This window comes from Pinus tabuliformis, chromosome 8, assembly GCF_031772625.1.
Source record: "Pinus tabuliformis cultivar Carrire ecotype Pingquan chromosome 8, CPIR1, whole genome shotgun sequence".
In the NCBI taxonomy this organism is placed as follows: domain Eukaryota; kingdom Viridiplantae; phylum Streptophyta; class Pinopsida; order Pinales; family Pinaceae; genus Pinus; species Pinus tabuliformis.
The window spans coordinates 1,519,583,715-1,519,610,829 of NC_142294.1; the positions used below are offsets into that span (position 1 = coordinate 1,519,583,715).

General features: G+C 38.9%; 3 protein-coding genes across 3 annotated transcripts in view; 1 reads left to right on the forward strand and 2 right to left on the reverse strand.

Annotated features, from left to right (window-relative positions):
• The window catches only part of LOC149241668 (uncharacterized), a 411,686-nt gene that overhangs the window by 276,530 nt on the left and 108,041 nt on the right, over positions 1-27,115 (forward strand). The window lies entirely within an intron of this gene.
• On the reverse strand, positions 7,118-8,006 carry LOC149241669 (uncharacterized). Its single transcript, XM_089367567.1, has 2 exons — positions 7,546-8,006; positions 7,118-7,420 (listed from the first exon to the last, which is right to left on the reverse strand). The coding sequence occupies exons 1-2, from the start codon at positions 8,002-8,004 to the stop codon at positions 7,226-7,228; spliced, it is 654 nt and encodes a 217-aa protein (XP_089223693.1). The 5' UTR covers positions 8,005-8,006; the 3' UTR covers positions 7,118-7,225.
• On the reverse strand, positions 13,472-20,250 carry LOC149241670 (uncharacterized). Its single transcript, XM_089461029.1, has 4 exons — positions 20,103-20,250; positions 19,847-19,988; positions 19,488-19,718; positions 13,472-13,589 (listed from the first exon to the last, which is right to left on the reverse strand). Exons 1-4 carry the CDS (start codon positions 20,248-20,250, stop codon positions 13,472-13,474), a joined length of 639 nt encoding a protein of 212 aa, XP_089317155.1.

Here is a 27,115-nt window from a genome sequence, read left to right on the forward strand (position 1 = left end):
AGGAAAGAAGACTGATCCAAAAACTCTATTACTAGGAGGAAAAGAATACTTACAACAGATTGAAGAGAATGAGGTAAATTTTGCTGTAATTTGTAAGCCCAAGGTAATAATGACTTCTACTAAAGTTTTTGATTTACCCATTGAAATTCAAGAAATGTTGGACAACTATTTTGATATCATTGTTGATGATTTGCCTAATGAGTTACCACCCATTAGAAGAATTAGCCATCATATAGATTTGATTCCTGGAGCAAATCTACCAAACAAAGCAACTTACAGAATGAATCCCACAGAAAATGAAGAGGTTAGAAAGCAGGTTTAGGAATTGCTTGACAAAAGACTGATCAAAGAAAGTTTGAGTCCTTGTGCAGTACCAACAGTGTTGAGTCCAAAGAAAGATGGAGGCTGGAGAATGTGTATTGATTCAAGAGCCATCAATAAAATCACAATTAGGTACAGATTTCCTTTACCTAGAATTGAAGATTTGATGGATTGTTTGAGTGGAGCAAAGTATTTTACAAAACTAGATCTTAAGAGTGGGTATCATCAGATAAGGATAAGAGAAGGGGATGAGTGGAAAACTGCTTTTAAGAAAAATGAAGGATTGTATGAATGGAGAGTAATGCTTTTTGGGTTGTCAAATGCACCAAGTACATTTATGAAACTCATGAATGAAGTCCTTAAAGAGTTTATTAGTTTACAACAGGTCTAAGGAGGAGCACATGAGACATCTGAATTATGTCTTACAAAGGTTACAACAAGAGAAATTATTGTTGAATTTGAAGAAATGTTCATTCATGAAAGAGGAATTAGTGTATTTGGGTTTTGTTATTTCCATTGAAGGGTTGAAGATGGATCTAGAGAAGATCAAGGCAATCATGGAGTGGCCTTCACCTAAAAGTATCTTTGAGGTAAGAAGTTTTCATGGTCTTGCTAGTTTTTATAGGAAATTCATAAAGAATTTTAGTAAGATCAATGCTCCTATTATTGAGACTATAAAGAAGGATAAACAACCATTTAGATGGACTGCTGAAGCAGAAAAGAATTTTCAGTTGTTGAAGAAGAAGATCACTAAAAAACCTATTTTGATTCTACCTGATTTTAGTAAACCTTTCCAAGTGAAATGTGATGCCAGTGGAGAAGCTATTGGAGGTGTTTTAAGTTAGGAAGACAAACCTATAGCTTATTTTAGTGAAAAGCTGAATGATTCAAAGAAGAAGTATTCTTCTTATGATAAAGAGTTTTATGCAGTTGTGCAATCATTGAAGAAGTGGAGACATTATCTAATGTCAAAAGAGTTCATACTTTATTCAGATAACCATGCATTGCAGTATATTATGCAGCAGCCAAAGCGTAACCAGAAGCATGCCAAATGGGTAGAGTATCTTCAGGGTTTCCATTTTATTTTGAAGCATATAAATGGCCAATCAAACAAAGTTGTAGATGCTTTAATTAGGAGAAATGCATTATTTCAAGAGAGTCAAATTCAAGTGTTTGGTTTTGATTTTCTTAAAGAATTGTATGAGACAGATTTAGATTTTAAAGAGGCATTTGAAGCTTGTAAGAATCATGTTTTGATGGATAGGAATAAATGGTTGGATTATGTCTTACAAGATGGATTATTGTTTAAGAGAAATCAACGGTGCATACCAAATTGTTCTATGAGGGAGAATTTAATCAAAGAGAAACATAGTGGTGGATTTGCAAGACATTTTGGTATAGATAAGACTTATGAACAATTGAATAGATTTTATTTCTGGCCGAAAATGAAATCTGAAGTGGAAAAGTATGTGAAAAATTGCAAAGTTTGTCAATATGCAAAGGGAAGAAGCCAAAACATAGGTTTGTATGTTCCATTACCAATTCCAGATAGGCCTTGGGATATGGTAAGCATTGGATTTTGTTTTGGGCTTACCAAAGACTCAAAGAGGAAATTATTCAATTTTTGTTGTAGTGGACAGATTTTAAAAAATGGCACATTTTATTCCATGTTATAAAACTAGTGATGCTACTCACATTGCTAATTTGTTTTTCAAGGAGATTGTAAGATTGCATGGGTTGCCTAAGAGTATTGTCTCAGACAGGGATTCCAAATTTGTTGGACATTTCTGGAGGACACTATGGAAGAAGCTGGGAACTAAACTGAGTTTCAGTTTTGTTTATCATCCACAGAATGATGGATAGACTGAAGTTGTGAACAGGAGTTTGGGTAATCTTTTAAGGAATCTTACTGCAGAAAATCCAAAGCAATGGGATCAAGTATTAGCACAGGTTGAATATGCATATAATGACTCACCTAACAGGAGTATAGGGCATAGTCCATTCCATATAGTTTATGGAATGCATCCAAGAGGAGTGTCTGAGTTAAGAAACTTGGGAAAAGATGAGATGAGAAGTGTAGAGGGAGAAGATTTTGCTTCAGAAATACAAGCAATACATGAACAGGTGAAACAACAACTACAGGATAGCAACATCAAGTACAAAAATAGAGCAGACATGAGAAGAAGAGAAGTGAACTTTGAAGTTGGGGATTTGGTTTTAGCACACCTAAGGAAGGAAGGATTTCCAAAGAGGAAGTATAACAAATTGAAGTTCAAGAAAATTCGACTATGCAGAGTATTAAGGAAATTTTCTGCAAATGCATATGAAATTAAATTACCCCCTGATGTTGGAATATCTCTAATTTTCAATGTTGCTGATTTGTACAAGTATGAAGGTGAAATTGCAAATGATACAGAAGAAGACCAAGAGACACAGGAAATTGACTGGGTAAAACAATTACCTACAACAAAGGATGTATAGTCAGAAAGTATTTTAGACAAGAAAGTGTTCAAGAAAACCAGAGGATAGGAGTACTTTCAGTATTTGGTCAAATGGAAGGATCAGCCAATTGCTGAAGCTACTTGGGTAATAGAAAACATGCTACAGAAATTGGGCAGTTTTGTAGAAGAGCTCATGGATAGGAGCCCATGAAGAATTTTGTCCTCAGGAGTTTGATGTAGGAGCATAAGGCTTGAAGACAAATTCGAAGAATTATTCCAAAAATACAAAAAAATTTACAAGCAAAGGAGTGGGATCCTTTAGCCATCAATTTCCATGTTTTCCTAGTTAAGCATAGAGCTAGAATATAGGATTTGATCATGATGTAATAAGTTTTAGTTAGTTAGCTATAGTGGAGATTCTCGAGGAGAATGCCTCATAGGACAAATAGGGTTAATAAATTTTAGCCTTTGAATTAGGATCTGGTTGTTAGGATGAACCAGTACTTATGTAATTTTCACACTATTGTAAAGGGATTTTGACTGTTAAAGAAATTTGGCTTTCTAGGAGCAAATCTAGTGAATTGGGAAAATTAGTCTCTGTGCATGTGAATGAGAAATTCCTGTCAAATCCCGAAGGATAATCTCCTTCAAAATCTCTATGTTGTCGTGAAATTCGAAGTTTAATTATTGTTCTGTGAGATTGAATGAAATGATGTTGATTGTGTTAAATTCGTGTTTTTCCTTTTAACTGTGTTTCTCGTGAACCCTGAGTGTGTGGAATGGACAATTGAGATCAGCGGAGGAAGACCTGCGGTGTGAAGATTTAATTTGGACGGTTAGATTTCGGTTGAGACCAATCAACAATGTTCGGGAGAAGTTAATCGACAGTTAACAAGCCGAAGCGGGTTGGAGAAACCACAAGTGGTTATTGGGTAGAAGAAAGGCGGTAAGTGGTAATTCCCCCGTTGGCTTTGATTCCATACAGACAAAGACACGTAGCAGTGAGGAGAGAGAGGGAAACCACTTTTTCGGGTGGATTTGGAGTGCGCAGGTTAGCCGGCCGATATGCATATGAGCTGTTAGATCTGGTGGAGAAAGATCAACGGTTGATAGGCGTGGAGCAGGTTCGAGGTCAGGGAAGTATTGTTGACCATTGGATCTTGAACAGATCAATAGTGGAGAAGCACTGACGGGTTTTAGAAGGCGGATTCCAAGTTTTATTAAACTAAGATTTGTATTACCGTAGGGTCTAGTATGGTGGTAGTTTAGAGAACTCTGTGACTTTTGGAGGGCTGCTAACTTAACGAAGCTCTAAAGGTTATTGGTGGATGACAAAAAGCCCATTGAACAAGAAATCACACCCGCAACCCGCTATAGAAGATATAATCGCACAGTTTGGGAGATTAACGCTCCTGCCTGTACCAAGACCGCCATCAGGTTGGCACCCAATTGTACTTAAGGAAATACTGCATAATAATAAACCCTCAGAATAACTGCATCGGTTTTCCCGCATTGGGTTTTTCTGGGGACATTTGTCCAAAAATAACGATGTCACTTGTGTGTTTGTTTTCTTTCAACTGATGATCTGTAGATGTTGAGATTGTATAGTGTTTATTTCGTTATTTATATGTTTTAAATAACTTGTTCGAATTTAACAAGTAGAAGAAATAAACTAGAAGAATACAGATTAAATTTCTAATGGATAGACTTAGAAATTTCAACAAATGGCTCATTGTCACCACAACAAATGTCCCCTTCTCTTTACGGATTGTCACTGGTGGGAGGAGTCCTGGTAAGATAGATAATCACATTTGATGGGTATTCTAGGATTTATGGTGCTTGGTGATGAGGTAGGACCTCTCAAGGGAAGCTTTGTGTGATGATATGGCACTTCTAATGGTTCTTCTCTCCCTCTAAATGACCTACAAAAAAGGTGTGCAAGACCAAGGGTTTCATGAATTATCGTGAACAAAGGTACTCCCAAGATGAAGGCAAGGAGGAGAAAGGGATTCTTGTGATTTACTTCACTAAGTACTAAGCTCATACAACCCTCAAGGAAGTCCCCAAGTTAAGGCAATACAAACTAGGATTTCCCTCTTAGGGCACACCTAGGGCAAGAGATTTTATGGATGAAAACCATTTGGATGCTTACCAAACATTGAGGTCTTGTAGATAAGACCCTAGGATTGGTGTCTATGCTCCTAGAATTCACCAATTTACTCTCTAATGCAATTCACTCTATGCCCTAGACTAGTCGTCCTACTTTAGGGGACCGAAATTTGAGAGAAGAAATATATGGAGAAAAATTTAGTTTGATCACCAAAGGCTTGGACTAATGCCTTTTCCTTTTAAGCATATGGAATCCTAGATGCTTTAGATTAGCCAAAATTGTCTTTAAGGAGGTCAAGAAATAATGCCCTAGGTACCAACCCTCAACAATTACCCCCTCAAGAATTATGGAGTTTTATGGAGTAAAACAATATTTCACCACTAGCACATGTCATACCAAGAATAACATATGCAATTGCTAACCAAATAGCTTTCAAAAATTTATCTTCACAAAATTAGGGCACAATGTAGCTTTACTCTAGTTGCAACAATTTCATACATTAGACATTATTTCAAGAGAAAAAATTCAACAAAAGGTACTTACAAGATAGCATGCAATATATCCATCGACAATCAAGAGATAGCTCCAAAAGAAGATAAAAAGTTGGTTCCAAATATCAAAATGCATCCAAGATGCTCCAATAACTAATATCAGAACAAGTGTGAATTTGCCAAAGAGGCCGAAATTACCAAGTGATGATGATGGGTAGCTCAGATGAACTATCATCTATTTATACATGATCTATCAAATGTAATTTTAGCCTAGAAGCCACAAAAATTATAAAAATGGGCAAGATACATCCCTTGACACAAGCGGACCAAGTGGCTTTACAAAAATATAAATTAGCCATCCAAATGCAAGCCAAAATGATAATATCATGTTGATGTAGGGTCATTGGAAGGTAACATTGAGTCCTTTTTGTGCCGAAATATGTGAGGGGCTCAATAAATTTCGAACTACCAGATAGCCCCTAATTCTCTAATTAAATCATCGTGTGGGGGCCCAAATTGTGTTTGGGGTACAAAAATTGGTGTCATTCGTCTCTTGATGATAAAATAGCCTTTAATGCTCCAATACTAAGGGCTCTAACGATGGTGCTTGCCCTCCCATGTCTCAAGGGGTGAGACAAGCCTCATCTGGGCCTTGGATCAACTGCCACATCACATGGTAAATCTTAAATGCTAAGCCGGCTAGGGCACATTGGTCTAAGTGCATCATCTTGTGAATAATGTGGGGCAATGAGTAGACTATTGAGGGAATTGAAGGTGTGCATGGTGTGAAATGATGCTATGCACATGATGGGAGTCCTTGCTCTCAACATTGTAGCTGGGGTGTCAATATGATACTTTGGTGGACTTGGGCCCCATATAAGTTACCCATCCCATGATGAAACCACTTGCCAATTACATATAATGTCCAATGTTATATCCTCACCATTAGGTACAATATTTCATTGGTGCATATAAGTGAACCAAGCTTATTAATCAAGGGAAAATTGAGAATTCCTATGCGGCTTCCCTTCCAAATTTGTGGCTTTGGTCTCAAAATATTGTTACCTCCCTAGGTAGGAGTGTATAATAAACAACCCTATTAGGTGTTCCAAACACCTAAGGGGAAAGACAGGTCCCTGGTACATCCTTCAATTGATAGGTGTCTTGTGAATGATGATGAATGGATGGGGACATGGGGGTCTCAAGGCCAAATGCTATGGGTTCAGAGGTAGCAATGATAAGGGATGTCTACATATTGGGTGTGTAGATGTAGGAGGGAATAATTGTGAATACATGAGTCAATGTTGCACGAAGCGGGAGCGAAGCGGAAGCGCGAAGCGGAAGCGCGAAGCGCGGAAGCGTCATTTTCCAAAAATCTAGGGAGCGAAGCGTCCGCGGAAGCGTCTGCTATATATATATATATATTTATATATTTTTTTGCATTTATACTCAAAACAAACATCCCAAATACCAAATTAATTGTAGAAGACATGAAAACATGCATATTTTTGCATAAATCAAGATAGATATGGCATCCATGATTCCATTGTAGTTACTAGTATGTACAACAATCATCTATATTCTAGCTATTACAAACATACATCAAATTTTTAAGCATATTATAAAACATAAAACATTTAAGCATATTATAAAACATAAAACATAGAGCATATTATGATTTATCTAGCAAGTGAGCAACTGTCAACATTTGTCATGTCCAAAATTCAAATAATAATGTTTACAAAATATGTCACTTGGTCACCGCCAAGCCAAAAAGGTTCAAAATTCAAATTCACAAGTCTACAAGTCTAATGAGTAATCTATAGACTATGACAAAAAGAAGTAGATTGTGAATATATCTACTAATCTCTCCTCCTTCCACCACGAATAGAACGTGATGGCGTGCCTCCACGTGGTGGCAATGAAGAAGATGGTCCCTGTGTAAGTCGTGGCACTGGAACTGATGAAGAAGAACCCCCTGCTGTTGGTGTTGAACCATGGAACCTAGGACCAGATGGGGGTGGGGGTGGTGGCATATCAACACGGTCATCATCATCCTAGAATCGCTCAAAAAATTCATGCAAAAAAAAAAAAAACACTAGTTAACAAAAAAATTAAAAACATGAATTAGAGAAATGCTTTATAAGGGAAAATTGGAAAATTCATACCACAATGGACATACCTGGATAAGAGCATCCTCTAATTGCTCTAGTTGCAACACTCCATCCTCCAAATTGGGCTCCTCTGGATGCTTGTCCCAAGTCAACAAGTCTTTATTAGACTTTGCATCTTCACAGTAATGGGACAACAATCGCAAGTTGTAATGAACATAAACCAAGCTCTCTGCCCGATCTAAACTCAACCTGTTCCTTTTAACACTGTGGATGAAAGAATAAGAGCTCCAACACCTCTCTGCAGAAGAAGTGTTTACCACCTGTGATAGCACCCGCAATGCCAAACTCTGTAGAAGTGGAGTAGGCCCTCCATGCATGTTCCACCACTCAAGAGCAGAAAAATGCTCTCGATCTTCAATTGAATGCATGCTCCCAAATGGACCAGTGTTGAGCGTATAGTTGCTCACCTGTCTCCGTACCAATGCAGCCTCCTCATTATCAGGGATTAATCTACTCAATGCAGCCATATATTTTTCGTGAACCTCTTTATCTTGGTGTGGTTTTTTCCTGCTTCCCCCCCAGGTGCTGGTTTTGAAAGCCATGATGGATGATAGTACCTAGGTGTCAAAACATATGCTAATGCATGCAATGGAACATTTAGCATATCCCATCGCTTTTCCACCTCTTCACGAATATAATTGTACAAGGTGGTATCTCTAGGCTCAACAATGTCTTTAATCTGCCCCAACATGCTATCCATTTGCTCATACACCTCCCCAATTACTGGTCGATCTGAATCTGCAAACTTGATCATGTAATAAATTGGTTTGGTGAATTGCAAAACATATTTAACCTGTGACCAAAAGTAAGTGTCAAGAACAGTGTCCTTGACTACATTAGCAGTAGCACCATCTGTACACTGGTTAATTTCATCCCATGTTTCAGCACACACCAGATTAGTTAAAGCTTGTCTCACCTTCACTAGCCGCCTAAAGGTGAGGTAATAACTAGCAAATCTTGTCTTTGCAATTTTAAGCAATTGCAACTTGGAGTAAGTGCCATAGAAGTAGTTTACCCTTGTATGCCCTGTGATGAATTTAATGAGCTGCTTCCCTTTCCTGTAAACCTCAGCAATCCACCCACATTCTTTGTGTTTCACAATATCATGCATCAAAAGGTTCAATGTGTGAACCAGGCACCCAGACCAAAAGATGTGTGGATGAGTACGCTCAATAATTTTTCCTGCTGCCTTACAATTTGCTGCATTATCTGTGATCACTTGAACCACATTATTCGGACCAACATCTTTGATTGATTTCAATAGGAGATCTGCAATGTTTTGTGCAGTTGCACTGATGGAGGAGGAGTCATGACATGCAATAAATACTGCACCCTTAGAAGAAACACCAAGAACATTTATCAAATGTTGGTTTCTAATATTTGTCCACCCATCTGATACAATGGATACCCCATAATCCACCCACTCATGTGTAAAACGTGTCACAGCTCTTTGAACCTTAGCTTTTTCTCTTTCTAATAACACTGTTCTAGCTTTCTCATAGTTGGGGGCCTTGTATCCTTTTGGGGCTTCATTGATGGCCTTTACCATGTCATGCCAATAGGGAGAGCGAAGCACATTGAATGGTACACCGCAAGCACAAAGAAAACGGACTACCTTTCCATCCACATCATCCCTCCCAGTAACATTAAGGAAATCCCCTATTGTTTTTCTACCTCCAGAGGTTGCAGAAGTACCATAAGGAGATGGGCAACTACCAAATTTAGAGGTTGCACTTGATTCTGAATGAGTTTTTTGTTTCTTGTTTTTTTGTTGTGCAGCCATCTCTATTTTGATGTATTTTTGTCTTTGTTCACTTGAAATTTTTGGGCAAATGGCTACCCCCACAGAACCCTTTTTTTCATCACTCTCTAGCACCCCACAAAAATGCCTCCTCAGACGGGTATATGAACCCGTATATGGTTTTCCTCCATGACAATCATGAGGGCACATCCATTTGTAAGATCCACCACCCTTTCCCCCTTCAAGTTTGGTCACATAGTTCCACAAGGGATTTGATGTACCTTTCCCATCTTGTGCTTCAGTGTCCTCTTCAAGTTCATCCCCTTCCTCTTCAAACCCTTCCTCCTCATCATACATTGGGTCACTACTATTAGGACCAAGTTCATCCCCTTCCTCTTCCCCTCTATTCCTCACCCTTGCCATCATTAAAACCAAGAGTGGAATGATACATAGAAGCCAAAAGAACACCATCTTGGAATATGGATATAGGTGGTGGACAACCTGTAAATAAAGGAGCAAGTAGAAACAATGGGAAAGAGTAGGAGAGGGAGGAGAAAAATACAATTTTTTTTTCAAAAAAACAAGGGAGTTTGGGGTTTGAACTTACCTCTTTAGCTCTTGTAGATGAAGTCCTCCAAGCTCTTGCTCCAAGCTCCTCCTCCTTCTCCTAGCTCCTCCTCCTTCTCCTAGCTCCTCCTTCTTCACTCCTCCAAGCTCTCCTCTCTTCTCCTCTCCTTTCCTCTCTTCTCTTCTCCTCTCCTCTCTTCTCTTCTCCAACTCTCATAAACTCAAAGTGAGAAAATGAGAAGAGAATGGGGGCTTTATTCTTTTCTAAAGTCACCCTAGACTCACCCTAAACTAACCTAACCCACCCCCTCATGCTAGTTAAGTCACATATTAAAACAAATTTAAAAAAAATAAATTAAAAAAAAGGAGGCCGCGGGGTTGCTTGCGGAATCGCCTGGGTGGCGTGCGGGTGGCGTGCGGTTCCGGGCCGGAAGCGTGGCGCCACCCCGTGCCCGAACCGCCCTCCGATCCGCGGTTCCGGGGTGGCCGCAACCCAAAAGGCAGGAATCGCCTTTTTAAATAGGATCCGCGCAACCTTAAAATCGGAACCGCGCTTCCGACTTGGATTCCGGGACGGTTCGCTCCGATCCGCGGTTCCGGGTTTGGATCCTCCGGGGGGGGGGCGATTCCTGCAACCCTGACATGAGTTATGTCGACCTTTGGTTTTCCACCTTTAATTTTTTGCCTTTTGCCTTTTCTTGTTTTTCTTTGTATTACTGTTCGGGGTTTCAGGAAATGAGAGCATGCTGTGAATGATATAAAGCAGTCATTACCCCCTTAAGGTGAGGCAATTCATCGCCCACCAGGGGTTGGGACGTGCATGGGCTCCTTAACGTTGTGGGGGCACAAATGGGGCCCTAGGAACCAGGGTGATGGCCATGATAAGGGGTAGAGCTCATGTTTGGCTTTTTCCCATGTGCTATATTAAATGTCCCAACCATCTTTTGCATTTTATAATATTCGTTTTCTTTTGTTTCTTGCTTGTGGCCATGATATGCTACTTTCTTTTACCTACATCAACCTTCAGGGCAAAGTTTCCAGGCCTGTTAAAATTGGCAACTAGGGCAAAATTCCACCTTGGTATAGCTCATTTGATGGAGATGATGATTGCATTAAATTCCTCTTTTCGAGAGGACCAAAATTGATATAAAGATCATCTAATTTGGACAAGAAGAAGTGTCTTTTTGAATTTATGCCCATTCATTTACAAATTGTCAAGGTCGGCTTGGGGCTAAATAATCAAATAGAACACCTTTCCAATTCCTATAAAAGGAAGTCCTCTCCATCATCATTTTACACATCTTAACACACATCTTTTTCTCTTTAAAATGGCCGCAGAAGGAAGATAACTCTAACGAAGGAGGAAGGGCATGATTGGCATCTTGATTGGGCTACTTGATAGAACGAGTTCCTCTGGTAGGAGGCCGAGCCTGTTGAAGGCAAGTTTGGGCTTGTTTGAAGACTGTTCTGGGATTTTCTATTTCATATTACAAGTCCGAGTTATTCCTGAAGATGACCGCAGACATAATGAAAGAGTTGGAGTGTTTAGGGTTGATTTTATGGTGTGAAAGCTCTCTCCCAAGAAAGCCACATCTACAAGAAGTCTCTCTCAAGCAGGCCACATACCTTATCTTTCTTAACAATAGGCCGAGAAGACAAGCTACTACCCTGGCAGACTACATTGGAGATCTATTTAGGGTGTGAATCAATAACATATTAGAAGTTGAAGGAGGATAGATCAACATGAAGGGAGGTCGCAATTGTAATAGGTTGTTTGAGGTGTATTTGTAAAGTCTGTAACATTGTGCTTCATGCCCTAACCAGGACCAGCAAGCAACAAAACTCCAACCCTTGTAAACATAAGATATGATGTTCTCATGTAGTCTTGAGTGATAGATGAATGGTTGACCTGATTAAAGCAGTTCCTTGATAGATAGCTATTAGCCCTAACTAGTCAGCTTCTTCTACAGTATGACATCAACTCCAGAATTGCATCTATGATTGAGGGCAGTGATAGTGGCTCTCCTATTTTACTAGTCAAGCTTGACCTTGAATTATTGTACTTTCTCTCTCTCTCTCTCTGTTGAACACTTGACATTAATAATAAGAAGAATTGATCAAGGGTTTTCCCCATCTTGGAGTTTTCCCTGGCTTGAGCCATATTCATGTGTCCTCTTGTCTTGGCTTGTCCTCTGCATTATTCGTTTATGTTCTTTCTTCAGTTACTGTCAATGTGATAATGATTGATGTGGTTGCTAATGAAAAGAAATATATGGAAAATTGTAGTAACTGTCCTAAGCAAAGAACATGTCTTAAATTTAACAAGGCCCAACCCACATATGTGGACAAAGGGAGGGGGTGTGCCAGTGCTTTATGGACCTAGTGGTCATGTGAACCCAAAGAAGAAAAATGATGAAATAGGGCTTGTAATGTTAAACTAGACCACACTACCAAAATCGGGTTTTCCCCAAGTAGTGCCATTCCCAAGACCGTAGGTCAATAGGGGAGATTCCGCGAGATTAGGATTGAGGATTAACCCCCGTTTAAGGTGAGGGAACAAAACCATGGTCAAAGTCCTTCCTTCTTGCAAGTCACCCAATAATGCATGTCCAAATGCCCAAGAAAAACAAACATAAGCACTCGATTGCACAATGAAAAACCTACCTTTTGGGTTGGATTTCCCACCTTCTAACATATGCTCTCGAAAAACAGACGAGGGGACATATGTCTGATGCAATGAGCGGAGATGAAATGGAAAAATATATTGGCTATGTTGGTTGCTGTCTGGGGTTGTTGACCATCAGCTGAAGAGATAACTAGGAGAAAAATTCTCCTATGGGGTCACCCACTTTTGATGTGTAACATTTGGCTCTAACTGGGACACGAGCTCACTACAGAGCGCATAATCCATGTACTCGAATGATGAGGTCATGAGAACACCATCAATCCTCTAAAACTGCAGACCTGTATCCTGCACATCACAAACAATGTTGGAAGCATGTGCCCTGGGTGTATTTTTTTCGCCCATGTTTTCATGTAAATATTAAAAGTTAAAACCATACAAGAAAGAAAATCTATTGTAAAATGCAAATCTATTCTAAATGCACTTATTCTAGTATGAGAACATGATATGATGATAATATCTATGCAAAATCAATATGCCATGCATAATATACAATGTCAAGTTTCTAGGAAAGGGGTGATGTGACTTGTCTCGATGGGGTTAGAGCAAAGCTCACTGTCAATTCTAGCTATATGTAATAGTATCCTTCACCAACCTTATCATGGATTTTGATAGGCACGAGGTTTTTATCAACCAACACTACTTCCCCAACCTTAAATTCCCTCTTTGGTTTTTGCACCCACTTCTTTTTAGGCTTATTTCCTTTAGGGTTGGGCGTTTTAAGGAGACACTCTTCTTGGGGAGGAGGAAGGGCAAGGGCATTCGAATCCTTGAATTTAGGGGGCTTATTAAGATATGGGAGAAGGCCAATATCCTCAACATGAATTGGAATATGGAGTTCCCTATAATGAACAAACAGAGCCCCATCAGGTTGAGGGATGGTGGCATAGGATAAATCCATCTAAAGTTGCCCACCTACAGAAGCACCCCATTTTCTAGAAAATTACATTCTCCATACGTCAGGTATGTCTATAAAAACAATGTCCATGAGCACAAAGATATCTTCATTGACAACCAAGGCTACTTTAAGGTCTTTAATAAGGTCGTGGATGGGAATGGACCTGGAATCGAAACCACACACATTCTTATAGGGTTGAGTAATGTCCAATTCAAGTTGATTCATGAATTTTAGTGGCATAATGTTTGCGAAATCCCTTGAATCTAATTTGCAATTATGAAGAAGCCTATTTATAGCTAGAGTCACCAAAAATGGGTCATGGCCAGGATTAGTCCTAGTGAAATGAATATTTTGCAATATAATAGGTGGATCTTCATCATCAAGTCCTAAGGCTTTCTTTACTTGTCTTCTTTGGAATGGGATTCTTACAATCTCCTTAATGTTGAACAATGTAACTAGGTTCGGTCTTCATAAATGTATTTGAGTCATTATGTAATGTACTTATCAAAAGAATAAGGAATTTTTTATTATTATTGTATCAATGACTTATTAAAGCATGGGTTTCATGCTTGGGTCATCATTATATTAGTCAAAGTCCCCATTGTGGACTCCTAGGATTAATATTGAGTCAATAGAGTGGAATTTATTATTATTATTGTATCAATGACTTATTAAAGCATGGGTTTCATGCTTGGGTCATCATTATATTAGTCAAAGTCCCCATTGTGGACTCCTAGGATTAATATTGAGTCAATAGAGTCATTGTACAATTAAAGAGACCCTTCTTGGGCTTTGGAATCATGTAAAAAGGTTTATTATTGAGTAAAATATGATTTATGTAACCTCCACACCAAGTCGGCCTAATGGAGATCAAGTCGGCCTAAAGGACACCTATTCAACCTCACCTGGAGCCTATAAAAGGAAGGAGATCGAATTCATTTGGTGCATCTCATGTCAATCTAGTTCGATATCTTTCTAGGACCTGGAATCGAAACCACACACATTCTTATAGGGTTGAGTAATGTCCAATTCAAGTTGATTCATGAATTTTAGTGGCATAATGTTTGCGAAATCCCCCGAATCTAATTCGCAATTATGAAGAATCCTATTTATAGCTAGAGTCACCAAAAATGGGTCATGGCCAGGATTAGTCCTAGTGAAATGAATATTTTGCAATATAATAGGTGGATCTTCATCATCAAGTCCTAAGGATTTATTTACTTGGCTTCTTTGGGATGGGATTTTTACAATCTCCTTAATGTTGAACAATGTAACTAGGTTCGGTCTTCATAAATGTATTTGAATCATCATGTAATGTATGTATCGAAAGATTAAGGAATTTTTTATTATTATTGTATCAATGACTTATTAAAGCATGAAATTTTTTATTATTATTATTGTATCAATGACTTATTAAAGCATGGGTTTCATGCTTGGGTCATCATTATATTAGTCAAAGTCCCCATTGTGGACTCCTAGGATTAATATGGGTCATCATTATATTAGTCAAAGTCCCCATTGTGGACTCCTAGGATTAATATTGAGTCAATAGAGTCATTGTACAATTAAAGAGACCCTTCTTGGGCTTTGGAATTATGTAAAAAGGTTTATTATTGAGTAAAATATGATTTATGTAACCTTCACACCAAGTCGGCCTAATGGAGATCAAGTCGGCCTAAAGGACACCTATTCGACCTCACCTGGAGCCTATAAAAGGAAGGAGATCGAATTCATTTGGTGCATCTCATCTCAAGCTAGTTTGATATCTTTCTAGAAGCCAGAAAAAGTGTGAAGTGGATCAAGGAAGCCAAAAGGAGTGCAAGTTGGGTCAAGGTCAAGGAGAAGGAAGAAATCAAAGTTTTGGTGCTACTCTCTCTCTCTTTTGTGCCCTAGTATGGGAGATCGAAGTCTTTCAAGTGTTGTCGCTGGCAGTTGTTGCTTGATGCCATAAGTTGTTGCATAGTCGAAGTCGCTGGGGTGGAAGTGCAGCTACAAAGGGGTCAAAGCTCTGGAAGGGCTAACTTGGTATGGAGGGAAGGTTTGGTCTATGACTAGGTTGAATATTCTCAAAGAAAACTATTGAAGGAAGAGAATTTTTGACTGGGCTTTCCCCTCAAGGGGGGTTTTGCCCTCGCATAGTGCCTACATCTTGTGTCCTCCACTATTTGTTGTTTGGCATTAGTCTTGATGATAAAGAAATGATAAGTCAAATAAAAGAATAATAATAATGAAACATCACAAGATAATATCATAATAAGAAAAACTGATTTATTGCCACACTTTGGATTTCTCAACATGGTAACAGAGCTAAGGTCATGATCAAAGGCACTTTTAAGATCACTTATACATCTTTGAAGATTTCTCAGTGAAAGGTTCTGTTTGCATTGAAGATCAAGTCAGTTAGATCAAGATCCCAAGGACATTTATGGGCTAATGGAATTAAGATTTTGAGAAAATGAGGATCTAAAATCTCACACAAACTTTAGAGAAGACTTTCAGTGGACTTAAGTAACCAGGTTTCGATATTCTGCAGTGAACTGTTTGGATCAACTTCAGAGAGATGAACTCATGAGATTTCAGTAAGTGACAAAGTGTAGAATTGATGCAAATCTCAGAGGGAGGTTCAATGACATTATAGTGATAAATTTCAGTGCATCTTAGCAATGTAATGAGCTAAGTAACCGGATTCGTCCTAAACCCCCTATGAATCCCGAATCCAGCGAATCTGACACGTCGAATCTGAGGTCGTGTCACAATTTTCAAAAGCGTGTCGCGATTTTGGGAAACGTGTCCTGTTTCCAGGACTCGCTAAGCTCAGCGTGGGTATGAAAAGGGTGTGTTTTCTCATTAATATTTTCATTTGGCAAGTGATTTGTGCTGTTGCAGCAAGGAGTAGAGCATTCAACAAGGAGAATCGACCACCGGTCCACCAGGTAAGTGCATTTGCAGCATTTCTGATCTCACTGTTCAGTGTTTACAGTTTACGTTGAGCAGCTCCATGCCACAGAATTTTCTGACCTCAGATTACCAGTCAAGCCCTTTGACAATCCTCAGTCTCCATCTACAGGTCTGTGGCCTATATTTCTTCACTTGTTGGGAATCTGAGGGTATTCGGGTTCCCAGGCAGCAGTCCCAAAACATGTCATGTCCCTTTTGAACTCCCGTCGTTGTACTATAATGAGAACACTGATTAGATTCAATCCTCTTTGAAATTGCTTAATGCCATTCTTGTTGAGGGAATGAACACCTAACTGCAGCATGGTGTTTCAGAAACATTCCCTTCGTTGTTGTCTGGGAATGCATTATGAAAACATTTTCAAAAGGAAGCCTTTTTCTTTGTCAACTTGTCAAGGCATTTCTTCCACTCCATTCATTCTCAAGGGCCTCAACTTACTTGGATAACGAAACCACTCCAATCACACTATTATTCAACCACTCCACACCATAGATAACGAAACTTCCTTGGATTCTTTCCTTTAGATATCAACTTGGAGTCCATATCTCGGTCTTAAAAGGCCTTCTCACCTGGGTTGTGTATTGAGGTAACTCGGGCTTCTATTCTGCCAGCAACCAAGCTTTATGGCCTCCTTTTCATGGTGAACAGAGGCTTGGCCCTCCTCCACAGAATTGTGGCCATTCTCTCATAGATCAGAGAATATAATGCCTATTCTCGGCCTCTCCTTCCACAGGATCAAACTGCAATCTTGGAGAAAACTTGGCTGCCCAAATACACTGAAATCTTGTACGAGCTTGGCAAGATCAAAACCCTTCTTTGCTGTGAGTCATGAAATAACTTTATATCTGGATAGTGGAATCTATTTAATTATAATTTATGTGTATTGTAACCTTGAATTTCTCAGAATACTCTGGCAAGTTGCAACCTTGAATTTCCAAAAGACATGCTAAAACTGTCTCTGTTCTAAGACTGGCATTTCACCTCCATTTTTTTGCATTTTTTACAACAATTTGTATATGATTTTCATTTTTTATTTACAAATTTGTGCATGCTTTGTAATTTTTTTCATTTTTTTTACAGGTAACAGTGTTCATGGCTCAATCAAAGGCAGCAGTTAGGGGGCAAAGGAAGGGCAAGAATGTCATGGGTAGAGATGCCCCTCCTCCCCCAATATCATCAGAGTTTGCTGCAAGTAATGTTGAGGGAAGAGAACTTAAAGACTGATAAATATCCATTGTGGAAATATGTCACAAGAGAGGATGGGCCAGACAAACAAGGGAAAGGGAAGAGGCAATGTGCAATGGAAATGCAATTTTTGTAACATTTCTTTCAAAAGCACATATTATCGTGTGAAATCACATTTGTTGGCTTTACCTGGTTGTGGGGTTGGATCTTGTAGAGCTATTACTTCACAAAAGAGAAAAGAATTGGAAAAGGAGGCCAATGTTGGTATGGAACATGTGGCACTGGCTTCAAAATAAAAAAACCCAAGAATGAAGACCCCCTTCCATTTTTGAGGAAAGCCAACACCAAATTTCCATTTGAGAGTTCTACTTCTACTGGGGGACAAGCATAAAAAAGAAGAGCACTTGGTCCAGTGGACAAGATTTTCCAAAAAGAGAGGCGGGAAGAGTTTGATCTCACCATTGCCTTCTTCTATCAAAACTTCATCTCAGTGTTGATAATATCGGTATCGGGAAAATATCGGCGAGGGTCCGGAAAATATCTTATCGGCAATATCGGCGCAAATATCGGCAAATATCGGCAAGCATAAAAAATGCATAATATATTCATTTTTTTCAGATTTCTAAACATATAAAGCAATAACAACATGAACTAAACACATTGGCACATAAATATGAAGAAGGCATTGATATATATGATGTCAAATAGAAATGATACATCAAACTTCAAAGGCGATACCAAATCCTGCTGATCCCTGATAATTGTCCAATCAAGGACTCAAACAAAATAACATCACATATCCTACTGATCCCTGATAGTGATAAATTGATAATTGTCCAATCAAGGACTCAAACAAAACAACATCACATATATAAAACTTTAAAAGTATTTCATCATCATGAGTTATAAACTTATATGTAGCAAAAGTTGCAAAACAAATAAAACTAGCAGCTATCTATCTGAGACCATTGGCCTCTCCCTAGCAGCTTTCTTTCTGTCTTGTTCAGCAATTGCTTCACGAGCTTTTTGTATAACCTCTGCACTAGAAACCATACAAGGCATCACATCTGCATCATATGCAGAGAGTTTAGCCAAATGGTATTTCAATCGTGTAATCCCTCCTGACATCTTGGTCCCACACAAGTTGCATGATATATATGCCTGATTTGCCCCACCAACAGCCTCCCCATACTCCCAAAATGGGTCCAAGGCTTTTGGCATATTTGACATTTGTAGTGAACTAATTCAAACCTAGGGCACAAAAAAAACAAAAAATTGGCATTAAATGAGTATAACTATACAGTGCCCAGCAAACACTCAAGAAACTATTTTAATTTTTAAAGCAACATCTTCATGTTCAGAATTTAAACAACAAAAGCAAGCTAAAAAAATGCATAATATATTCATTTTTTTTTTCAGATTTTTAAACATATAAAGCAATAACAACATGAAATTTAATAAACACATTGGCACATAAATATGAAGAAAACACTGATATATATGATGTCAAATAGAAATGATATATCAAAGGCGATACCAAATCGTGCTAATCCCTGATAATTGTCCATTCAAGGACTCAAATGTGGAGAACCAATACAAAATAACATCACATATAATAATAAAAGTATCTCATCATCATGAGTTACATGTAGCATAACAAATAAAACTAGCAGCTATCTATCTAGATTCTACTGCCCTCTCCCCCTTTTACGGGAAAACATGATGGGCTGTTTGCCAGGCCTGCCCCTAGTAGTAGAAGGCCCTGACACTGCCTCTGCACCTAATGTCAAATAATGAGTGATAGGCATGGAGCTATGCTCTCCTATATCTATAGCAGATGGTGTTGATGCTGATGCTCCCGCAGTGTCCTCCTCCTCCTGCTCCTCCTGCTCCTCCTCTAAGTGCTGCTCCTCCTCTGACTTCGAGTCCTCCTCTTGCTGCCCCTGCTCTAATGGATCATCTGCCACTGGCTCTAACCATGAAGGTGACTCCTCCAATATGGGCTCCTGAGACTCCACCCTCCACGGAGACAATACATCAATATTGTCTAAGGAAATGGCATCTGGATCCACTGGTGATTCTATTTGCCTCACTCGAAGTCGGATGTTGTAATGCACATACACCAAATCGTTGAGGCGTGCGAACTCCAACCTATAAGAGTGTCAAAAAAAGTAATGAGTCTTGACTCTTGACTCTTGACACTTGAAGGTCATAAATTAAAAATTAAAAATTACAATAAGTGTAATTGCTCAACTGAAGGCTTGAGTTCAAAGTTATACCTGTTGCGCTTTTTGGCGTGTATTTTCTCAAATACACTCCAATTGCGCTCACACCCTGAAGAGCTACATGTTTGACTCAAGATTCGTATAGCCAAATTTTGCAAATTTGGTACCCTTGCACCATAGCTTCGCCACCAAAGATCTACAACAAAATAATGAAATAAAAAATTCAAAAACTTAAAAGTTAAAAGTTAAAAGTTAAAACATAATTAAATTCAAATTTCTAATTTCTAATGAGTGATGACTTGTCACTTACGTGGCATGAAGAGGGCCCTTTCCTTAATGGCATCATCAAAGCCAAATAGGCCAACACAATCCTGATAACTCTGTACCTCGCGCTTGATTTTGCTACGAAGCTCAGAATCAGGTACCATCCTCTGAATACAGGAATGGAGCCCTTCCATCACCTCGCCATCAAAACTTAATTTGCATTTGTATGCAAATGCAGGGTTGAGGAAGAGTGCTGCTGCATGAATGGGTCGATGAAGCATCCCTGTCCACCGACTATCGATCACATCCCATAACATCATCTGCCTATTAAGGCCAGCAGAACCCTTGTCTGCATAATAGGAACGAATGGCCTCCTTGGCCCTATCCATGCCCTCATACAAATAAGGCATTGCAGGCTTCTCTCCATCCACCAATCTAAGAACCTTTACTATGGGTTCGCTAACTGCACATGCTTCTTGTACTCCACGCCAAAATGTCTCAGAGTACACCATTTTTTCAATGGCTCTCCCATTAGGTCTCCTGCTGTATCTACAAGCACGCCAATCATCAGACACAAACATTTGCTTCAACTCGAACTGACATCGAAGCAAAGACTGAAGAGTAATAAAGGTTGTGGCAAAACGCGTGATGGCAGGACGCCGCAACTCCTTGTTTCTAGTGAACCTCCTCATAAGGCTAAGAACAAAAGCATGGTTATAAATAAACTTGGGGATGCTCCTAGCCATATCAATTGCCTCCTTGATGAAGGAGAGTTTCCCCATATCCTCAAGCAACAAATCAAGACAATGCGCTGCACATGGAGTCCAGAACAATGTGGGATGCCTCTCCATAAGCATTCTACCGGCAGACACATAATTAGCTGCATTGTCTGTTACGACTTGCACCACATTCTGCACACCAATCTCCTGAATGAACCCATCTAACAACTCACATATCGTTGCTGCATCTTTGATATGTTCTGATGCATCCAACGATTTAATAAACATGGTACCTTTAGGACAATGTACCAAGAAATTTAGAAGGGTCCTACCCTTCCTATCTGTCCAACCATCAGACATCACTGTGCATCCAGTGACTTCCCATGTCTGTTTCAACTCCGCCAATCTAGAGTTGATGTCCTGTTTTTCTGCTTGAAGAATTGGCCCCCGCAACTCCTCATATGTGGCACTTTTGTACCCTGGGCCCATAACAGCAATAGCATCACACATTGGTTGCCAAAATGGATTGGTTTTTGTGATGCTGAGAGGTAAGTCGCTCCAAAAAATACACCTCCCCATGACTCTATCTGCTTCTTGCTTCTCCTTTTTTTTATAAAGCGATTTTATGCCAGGTTGTGCTCCAGCTCCTGTTCGTGGAACAAAAAATGATGACCTCGCATTCACACTAGCAGTAGCGCTAGCATGTGATGGTGTGCCAGTTGTGGAGCCCCTCCCACTAGGGCCAGTAGGGCCACTACCCTGAACATCAAAATCAGGAGAAGATATCCCAAAAGATCTACCTGCACGTTCAGCTTTGTTTCTTTCCGCCTCTTCCTTCTTTCTGTCCTTTTCTTCAATTGCCTCAAGAGCTTTTCGTATAAGCTCCGGACTAGAAACTTGACAAATGCCAACATCATGTCCAGTGAGTCTAGCAAGATGGTATTTCAGTCGTGTAACCCCACTTGTCATCTTGTCCCCACACAATTTGCATGAAAGATATGCACGATTTGTCCCACCATCAGGGATCCCATACTCCCAAAATGGGTCCAAGTTTTTTGGCATATTTGTATTTTGTAGTGGGCTAACTCAAAAGGAAACCTACAGCACCAAAAAAAATTTGGAATTAGTAACTTAATAAGTTATTAAGTAATATATAACCCTTGTTTTTTTAATATATAAAATTCTTAAGAAAATGACAGTTAAAAGTTAAAACTTAATTTGTTTAACTGTCAGTCCTTGCTGCCCAGACTTGTCAAGGTATTGTTCAACACTGCTTAATTCAGTTATACGTTAAATCACAGCAAGGATAGCTTGCTGTAATTATGTTTTTACTTTTTAGTAGAGAAACTGTATATCTTTCTTGATTTCAGTGCATTTAAAAAACTAAAAACATTAAAAATACACAAAATAAAAATAAAAAATAAAAACATTTAAAATTAGTCTAGACTCTAAATGGCATAAAGATTCACAACTATGACACTGTGATGAAAATCGCAGGTATAAGGCCTCAGATAATATGAGGGGTAACACTGAACAGAACCCATTCACACCAATAAGCTGTCACCTTGTGTATGGAAAATTGAAATAGATATTAGAAACTTTAGAGTCTAAAGTTTAGACTATCTTAAGCCTATTCCTTGAGAACATATGCAACGGTTTCATAGTCACTACTCTGGCTTATTGCAACTCTACAGAAGTAAGGGTGTTACTTTCAAAAGTCTCTCTGTCACTTTCAGCAGTATTGTCATTTGTCACCGACTCACCTGTAAGAGTGTTTGTTATTGTCCAGTTAGGCTTCACTATTATATATTTGCAACAGGATAGCAGGTTGTAAGGGTATCAAGATTCAATATTTTAGTATTTTACTGTACATTTGAGGCATAATTGCGTTAGGGTTTCATATGCTGTAGCCTGGCAGTTACATCATTGTCACTATGCAGCAGTAAGGCAGTTTCAGCATTGTCATTTTGAAAATTTGAAGCAGTTGGTTTCAAGTAGAAAGTACTGCCCCATACAAACGAGTTACTACACAATTTCCCATAGTCACTAAATTATCATACGATTCATACCACCCTACATTATTTATTAAAGACAACGATTACAGTCTTCGTGGATTCCTGACGGTTATATAGTGGTAGCGGTGATTAAAACGAAGTTATGTAATATGAAGTTTGAACTATATGCAACATGTTATAAAACACAGTTGTAAACCAGCGTTTGTATATAGTATGTACAGTAAACGCAGCGGCACTGAACAGTGAAGACGATGTCGGATTCAATGTGAATGATTCATACCTTTTAAGTTTTCTTGGCAGCCAAACGGTAAACCCTCCTTCGCAGCACCGACCGGTTCCGTCTCACTCTCCAGCTCGCACGAAAACAAAATGACGGGCATCGAAAACTCAAAAACCATTTTATAAGTCGATAAAACCTAACCTGGCGATATTTACCCTCGTCTCGCGATATTTACTAAAATATCGCCGAAATTTCGGAATTCTCGCGAGAAATTCAAAACATGAAAATATAGCGATTTTTCGAGGGCGATATTTCGGCTCGCCGAAAATATCGCGATATTTGCGAATATCGCCGATATTTCGGCGATATTATCAACACTGCTTCATATCATTTAATGTTGCACGTTCACCTTTATTTGTTGAGATGTGTCGAGCTCTAACTCAAGGGGCTCCAACAGGGTATGTGCCTCCTGGGTCAGAGAAGCTGAGAACCACATTGTTGACGAAGGGAAAAAAAGAGGTGCAAAAAATGCTTGAGCCTATTGTGGCATCATGGCCAACATCTGGGGTTAGCATTGTTTCTGATGGATGGACAGATCCAGCATGACACCCAATAATCAACTTCATGGTGTCTTCCTTGAATGGTCCAATTTTCATGAAAGCAGTGGATACACTTGGCGAATACAAGGAGGCACAATTTATGGGTGAGTTATTTATTAAAGTTGTTGAAGATGTAGGTGTTGATTCTTGTGTGCAAATCATTACAGATAATGCACTTGTTTGCAAGGTTGCTGGCATGATTGTGGAAGCTAAATATCCACAAGTGTTTTGGACACCTTGCATTGTCCATTCATTGAACTTAGCACTAAAATCCATTGCTTCTGATGTGCTTTGGATTGGAAGCATTATTGAGGATGCAAGACATATCCGTAACTTTGTGCAAAATCATACAAATGCCCTCACTATCTACAAGGAGTACAACAATCTATCATTGTTGAAGATTGCTGATACACGGTTTGCATCTTCATTCATGATGTTGAAGAGGTTGAGGGAGGTCAAGACCGCTCTTGGGTCCATGGTTATTTCTGAGTTTTGGTCTTTTTGGAGAAAGACAGATCAGGTAGCCTCTAAAAGAGTGAAGGACACAGTGTTAGATGATGGTTGGTGGGAGAGGGTAGATCTAATTATTCGGATCATGGACCCTATCATTTCTTTGCTTCGAGTTGCAGATACAGACAAACCCATCCTAGGAGAGGTTTATGAGAGATGGGATTCCATGATTGAGTCTGTGAGGAGCATTATTCTACAGAGTGAGTGCCCCGAGTATGAGACATCACTAGAGGCCTTTTGTGATACTATACAGAATATTCTTATCAACAGATGGGACAAGAATTGTACACCTTTACATTGTTTGGCTCACTCATTGAACCCCAAATACTACAGCCATGAGTGGCTGAATGGTGGACCTTCCCGTAGATTCCCTCCTCACATGGATGGTGAAATCTCACAGGGGAGGAAAGAGGCATTTAGGCGGATTTATCAGGATAGTGCATTGTTTGTTGAGGTGGAGGATGCCTTTGCAGAGTTTTCCACTGGCAGTGGTCGATTTGGAGGTTATGATGTGATTAGAGACAAGGGGGCTAAGAAGCCCTATTCTTGGTGGGCAAATCATGGGGCAACAAGCCCTCCTCTTCGGCAGTTAGCCATGAGGCTCCTCTCTCAAGTGACTTCATCCTCTTGTTGCGAGAGGAATTGGAGCACATATGGGAATTTGTGTAGTGTGAAGAAGAGCAGGCTTGAGCAGTCCAGGGCAGAGACAATGGTGTATGTGCACACCAACCTTCGTCTTATTTACAGGCAGAGGGAAGAGTGGTTGAGGGGAAAGAAAAAGATGTGGGATGTCTTTCTTGATGATATGGGTCTGGACACCACTGTTGAGTTGGCATTGGCCAACATGGATCTCAATGATCCAGTGCTAGAGCCTGTTAGATTTGATGACTTAGAGGGGTCAACCTCCATACTAGCAGATGCAGAGGCGACTATGGATATAGGGGAGGAGGAGGATGCAAATGAGAGCAGTGGGGACCATGATGATGGGGACAGTGATGCTGATTTTGATGCTGATTGATGCCTTGAGGCTTATATACCTGTAGTTGTTTTATATTTTCTATTTCTATTTGCCATTGGCATTGCACCAACACTACCTATGTAACACATTTTGATTTGATGACTTAATGAGAAAACTACAGTTGTCGGTGTGTTTATCTTACTATCTTGTAGTTGTAAGTTGTCTTTCAGTTATGAATTATGAATCATGATTTAAATTTTTAATAGATTTATCATTTATGTGACCAGTACCACCGACATTTATTTGAATTTTGTATGTACTATGCATGCTAATAGCTATAGATGAAGATCTATGTTTGGAATCAATAAATTTGTATCATTAATTAAAAGTTGTGTAAGAAATATGATAATATCTAATTATATATATATATATATTTATTTTTTTCTAAATATATATATATATATATTTAATAAAATAATATATAATGTGTCCTAACGTGTCCTGTTCCGGGGGGTCAGCGTGTCCGAATCCGACACCACGAATCTTGAATCCTACGTGTCCCGAATCCCCGTGTTAGGTGACTTAGGTAACGAGGATTTGATAAAGCAAAAATATTCATTTGACGACTATTCGAAGTCTGTCCGAAGAAAGCACTCTGTGAGTACAAGGAACCAACTTAAAAGAAATCAAGCAAGTATTGTCACTACAACAAGTCTAATAAAACCAGATGTATGTAAACACAAGGTACGTATGTTCATAAGCTTTTAGATTTTCAAATGTATCTAATCTTAAAGGGTTTACGAGTAATCTAGGATTTCAAGAAAACATCCTTAATTGAAAGGAGTAATTTTTCAAAGGGTTCCATCCTCCATGGTTATGTAGGAGATCTAACTTGAGAAATTAAATCATGTTCTTGGTATCACATGTTCTACTTGAAAGCATGTATTACAGGTATAAAAGATCATGGCTTAATACAAAGAGAACACTTCCTACAAGGTTTGTTGAGGAACTTCTCCAGGTATGTCTTAGACTATAGACTTAAAAGTACGTTCATCTTATTTTTGAAATTTGCGTTACATCACTAACATCATTATTTCTAGCTATGTCTAGCTGTATTGAATTATAAAAATTCTTGTTTTGGGTGGTTCATCATTTGATAAATCTACCCTCCTTGCATCCTTGTTTGTTTTTATAGAACCCTTGAAAGGTTCTCTGGAAAACCCTAACTTAAGGGTATGCTAATGATAATGTGTGAAACCCTAATCTGCTTAGGGTTATTGTTGAAAGAAAATATCTGATGTTTTGATGAAGTCTAAAGTAACTGATTGATGATGTTTTGTTTGGGATTTTGGTATGGTTATGGAAACCCTAACTTGTTAGGGTTGAATGGTAATGTCTGAAATTCTGAAACTTTGAAGTATTGGTAATTTAGGGTTTGCTATGTTCTTGTATTGAAACCCAAAGGGTTTGGTAGAATGTATAAGCAAGACCCTTATAATGTCTTAAAATGATTACCTTGAGATGTGTGTGTTTGTCCGATCGAACCCTAGTCTGATCAAGTCTGTTATATGTCTAACTCTTATTGATATTTGTATGGTTGGGTTTTGACTAACACATGTTGTGATATGCTTGTGCATGATATCCTAGATATATGAATTGACCTAATTGTTGATGGTCATGAGTCCTAGGGTTTGGAACTAAACCCTAGTCGAAGTTTGTTTCTCTAGAATGATAGTATTTGTGAATTCTAGGGTTTTGGAGTTAAGCCTTAGTGGAAGTGAAAATCTCTGATGTTTGATGACAATGTAGATTTATGTAAGATTGTTGAAATTTGAGATTTGGTTATGATTAATGTTTGATTGTTTGAGAAAATCTAGGGTTTGCAACAAATCCTAGTGGAAGCTAGTCATGGTGTTGATTGAGCCTGATTGAGCTGTGATTGGTTTTGATTATTGAATCTCATGTATGAAATCTAGGGTTTGTATAAATCCTAGTAGAAAGTATAACATATGAATTTTGAAAGTTGTTAGATGCATTG

Bases quoted from the DNA above. Each gene is read 5' to 3' on its own strand.
- LOC149241669 (XM_089367567.1), bottom strand. From the start codon at position 8,004: ATGGCTGCATTGAGTAGATTAATCCCTGATAATGAGGAGGCTGCATTG. The intron at 7,421-7,545 runs GTATGTCCATTG...GAGCGATTCTAG, and splicing joins TAGAGGATGCTCTTATCCAG to GATGATGATGACCGTGTTGA.
- LOC149241670 (XM_089461029.1), bottom strand. From the start codon at position 20,250: ATGGAAGGGCTCCATTCCTGTATTCAGAGGATGGTACCTGATTCTGAG. The intron at 19,989-20,102 runs GTAAGTGACAAG...ATTTTGTTGTAG, and splicing joins AAGGGCCCTCTTCATGCCAC to ATCTTTGGTGGCGAAGCTAT. The intron at 19,719-19,846 runs GTATAACTTTGA...ACACTCTTATAG, and splicing joins CACGCCAAAAAGCGCAACAG to GTTGGAGTTCGCACGCCTCA.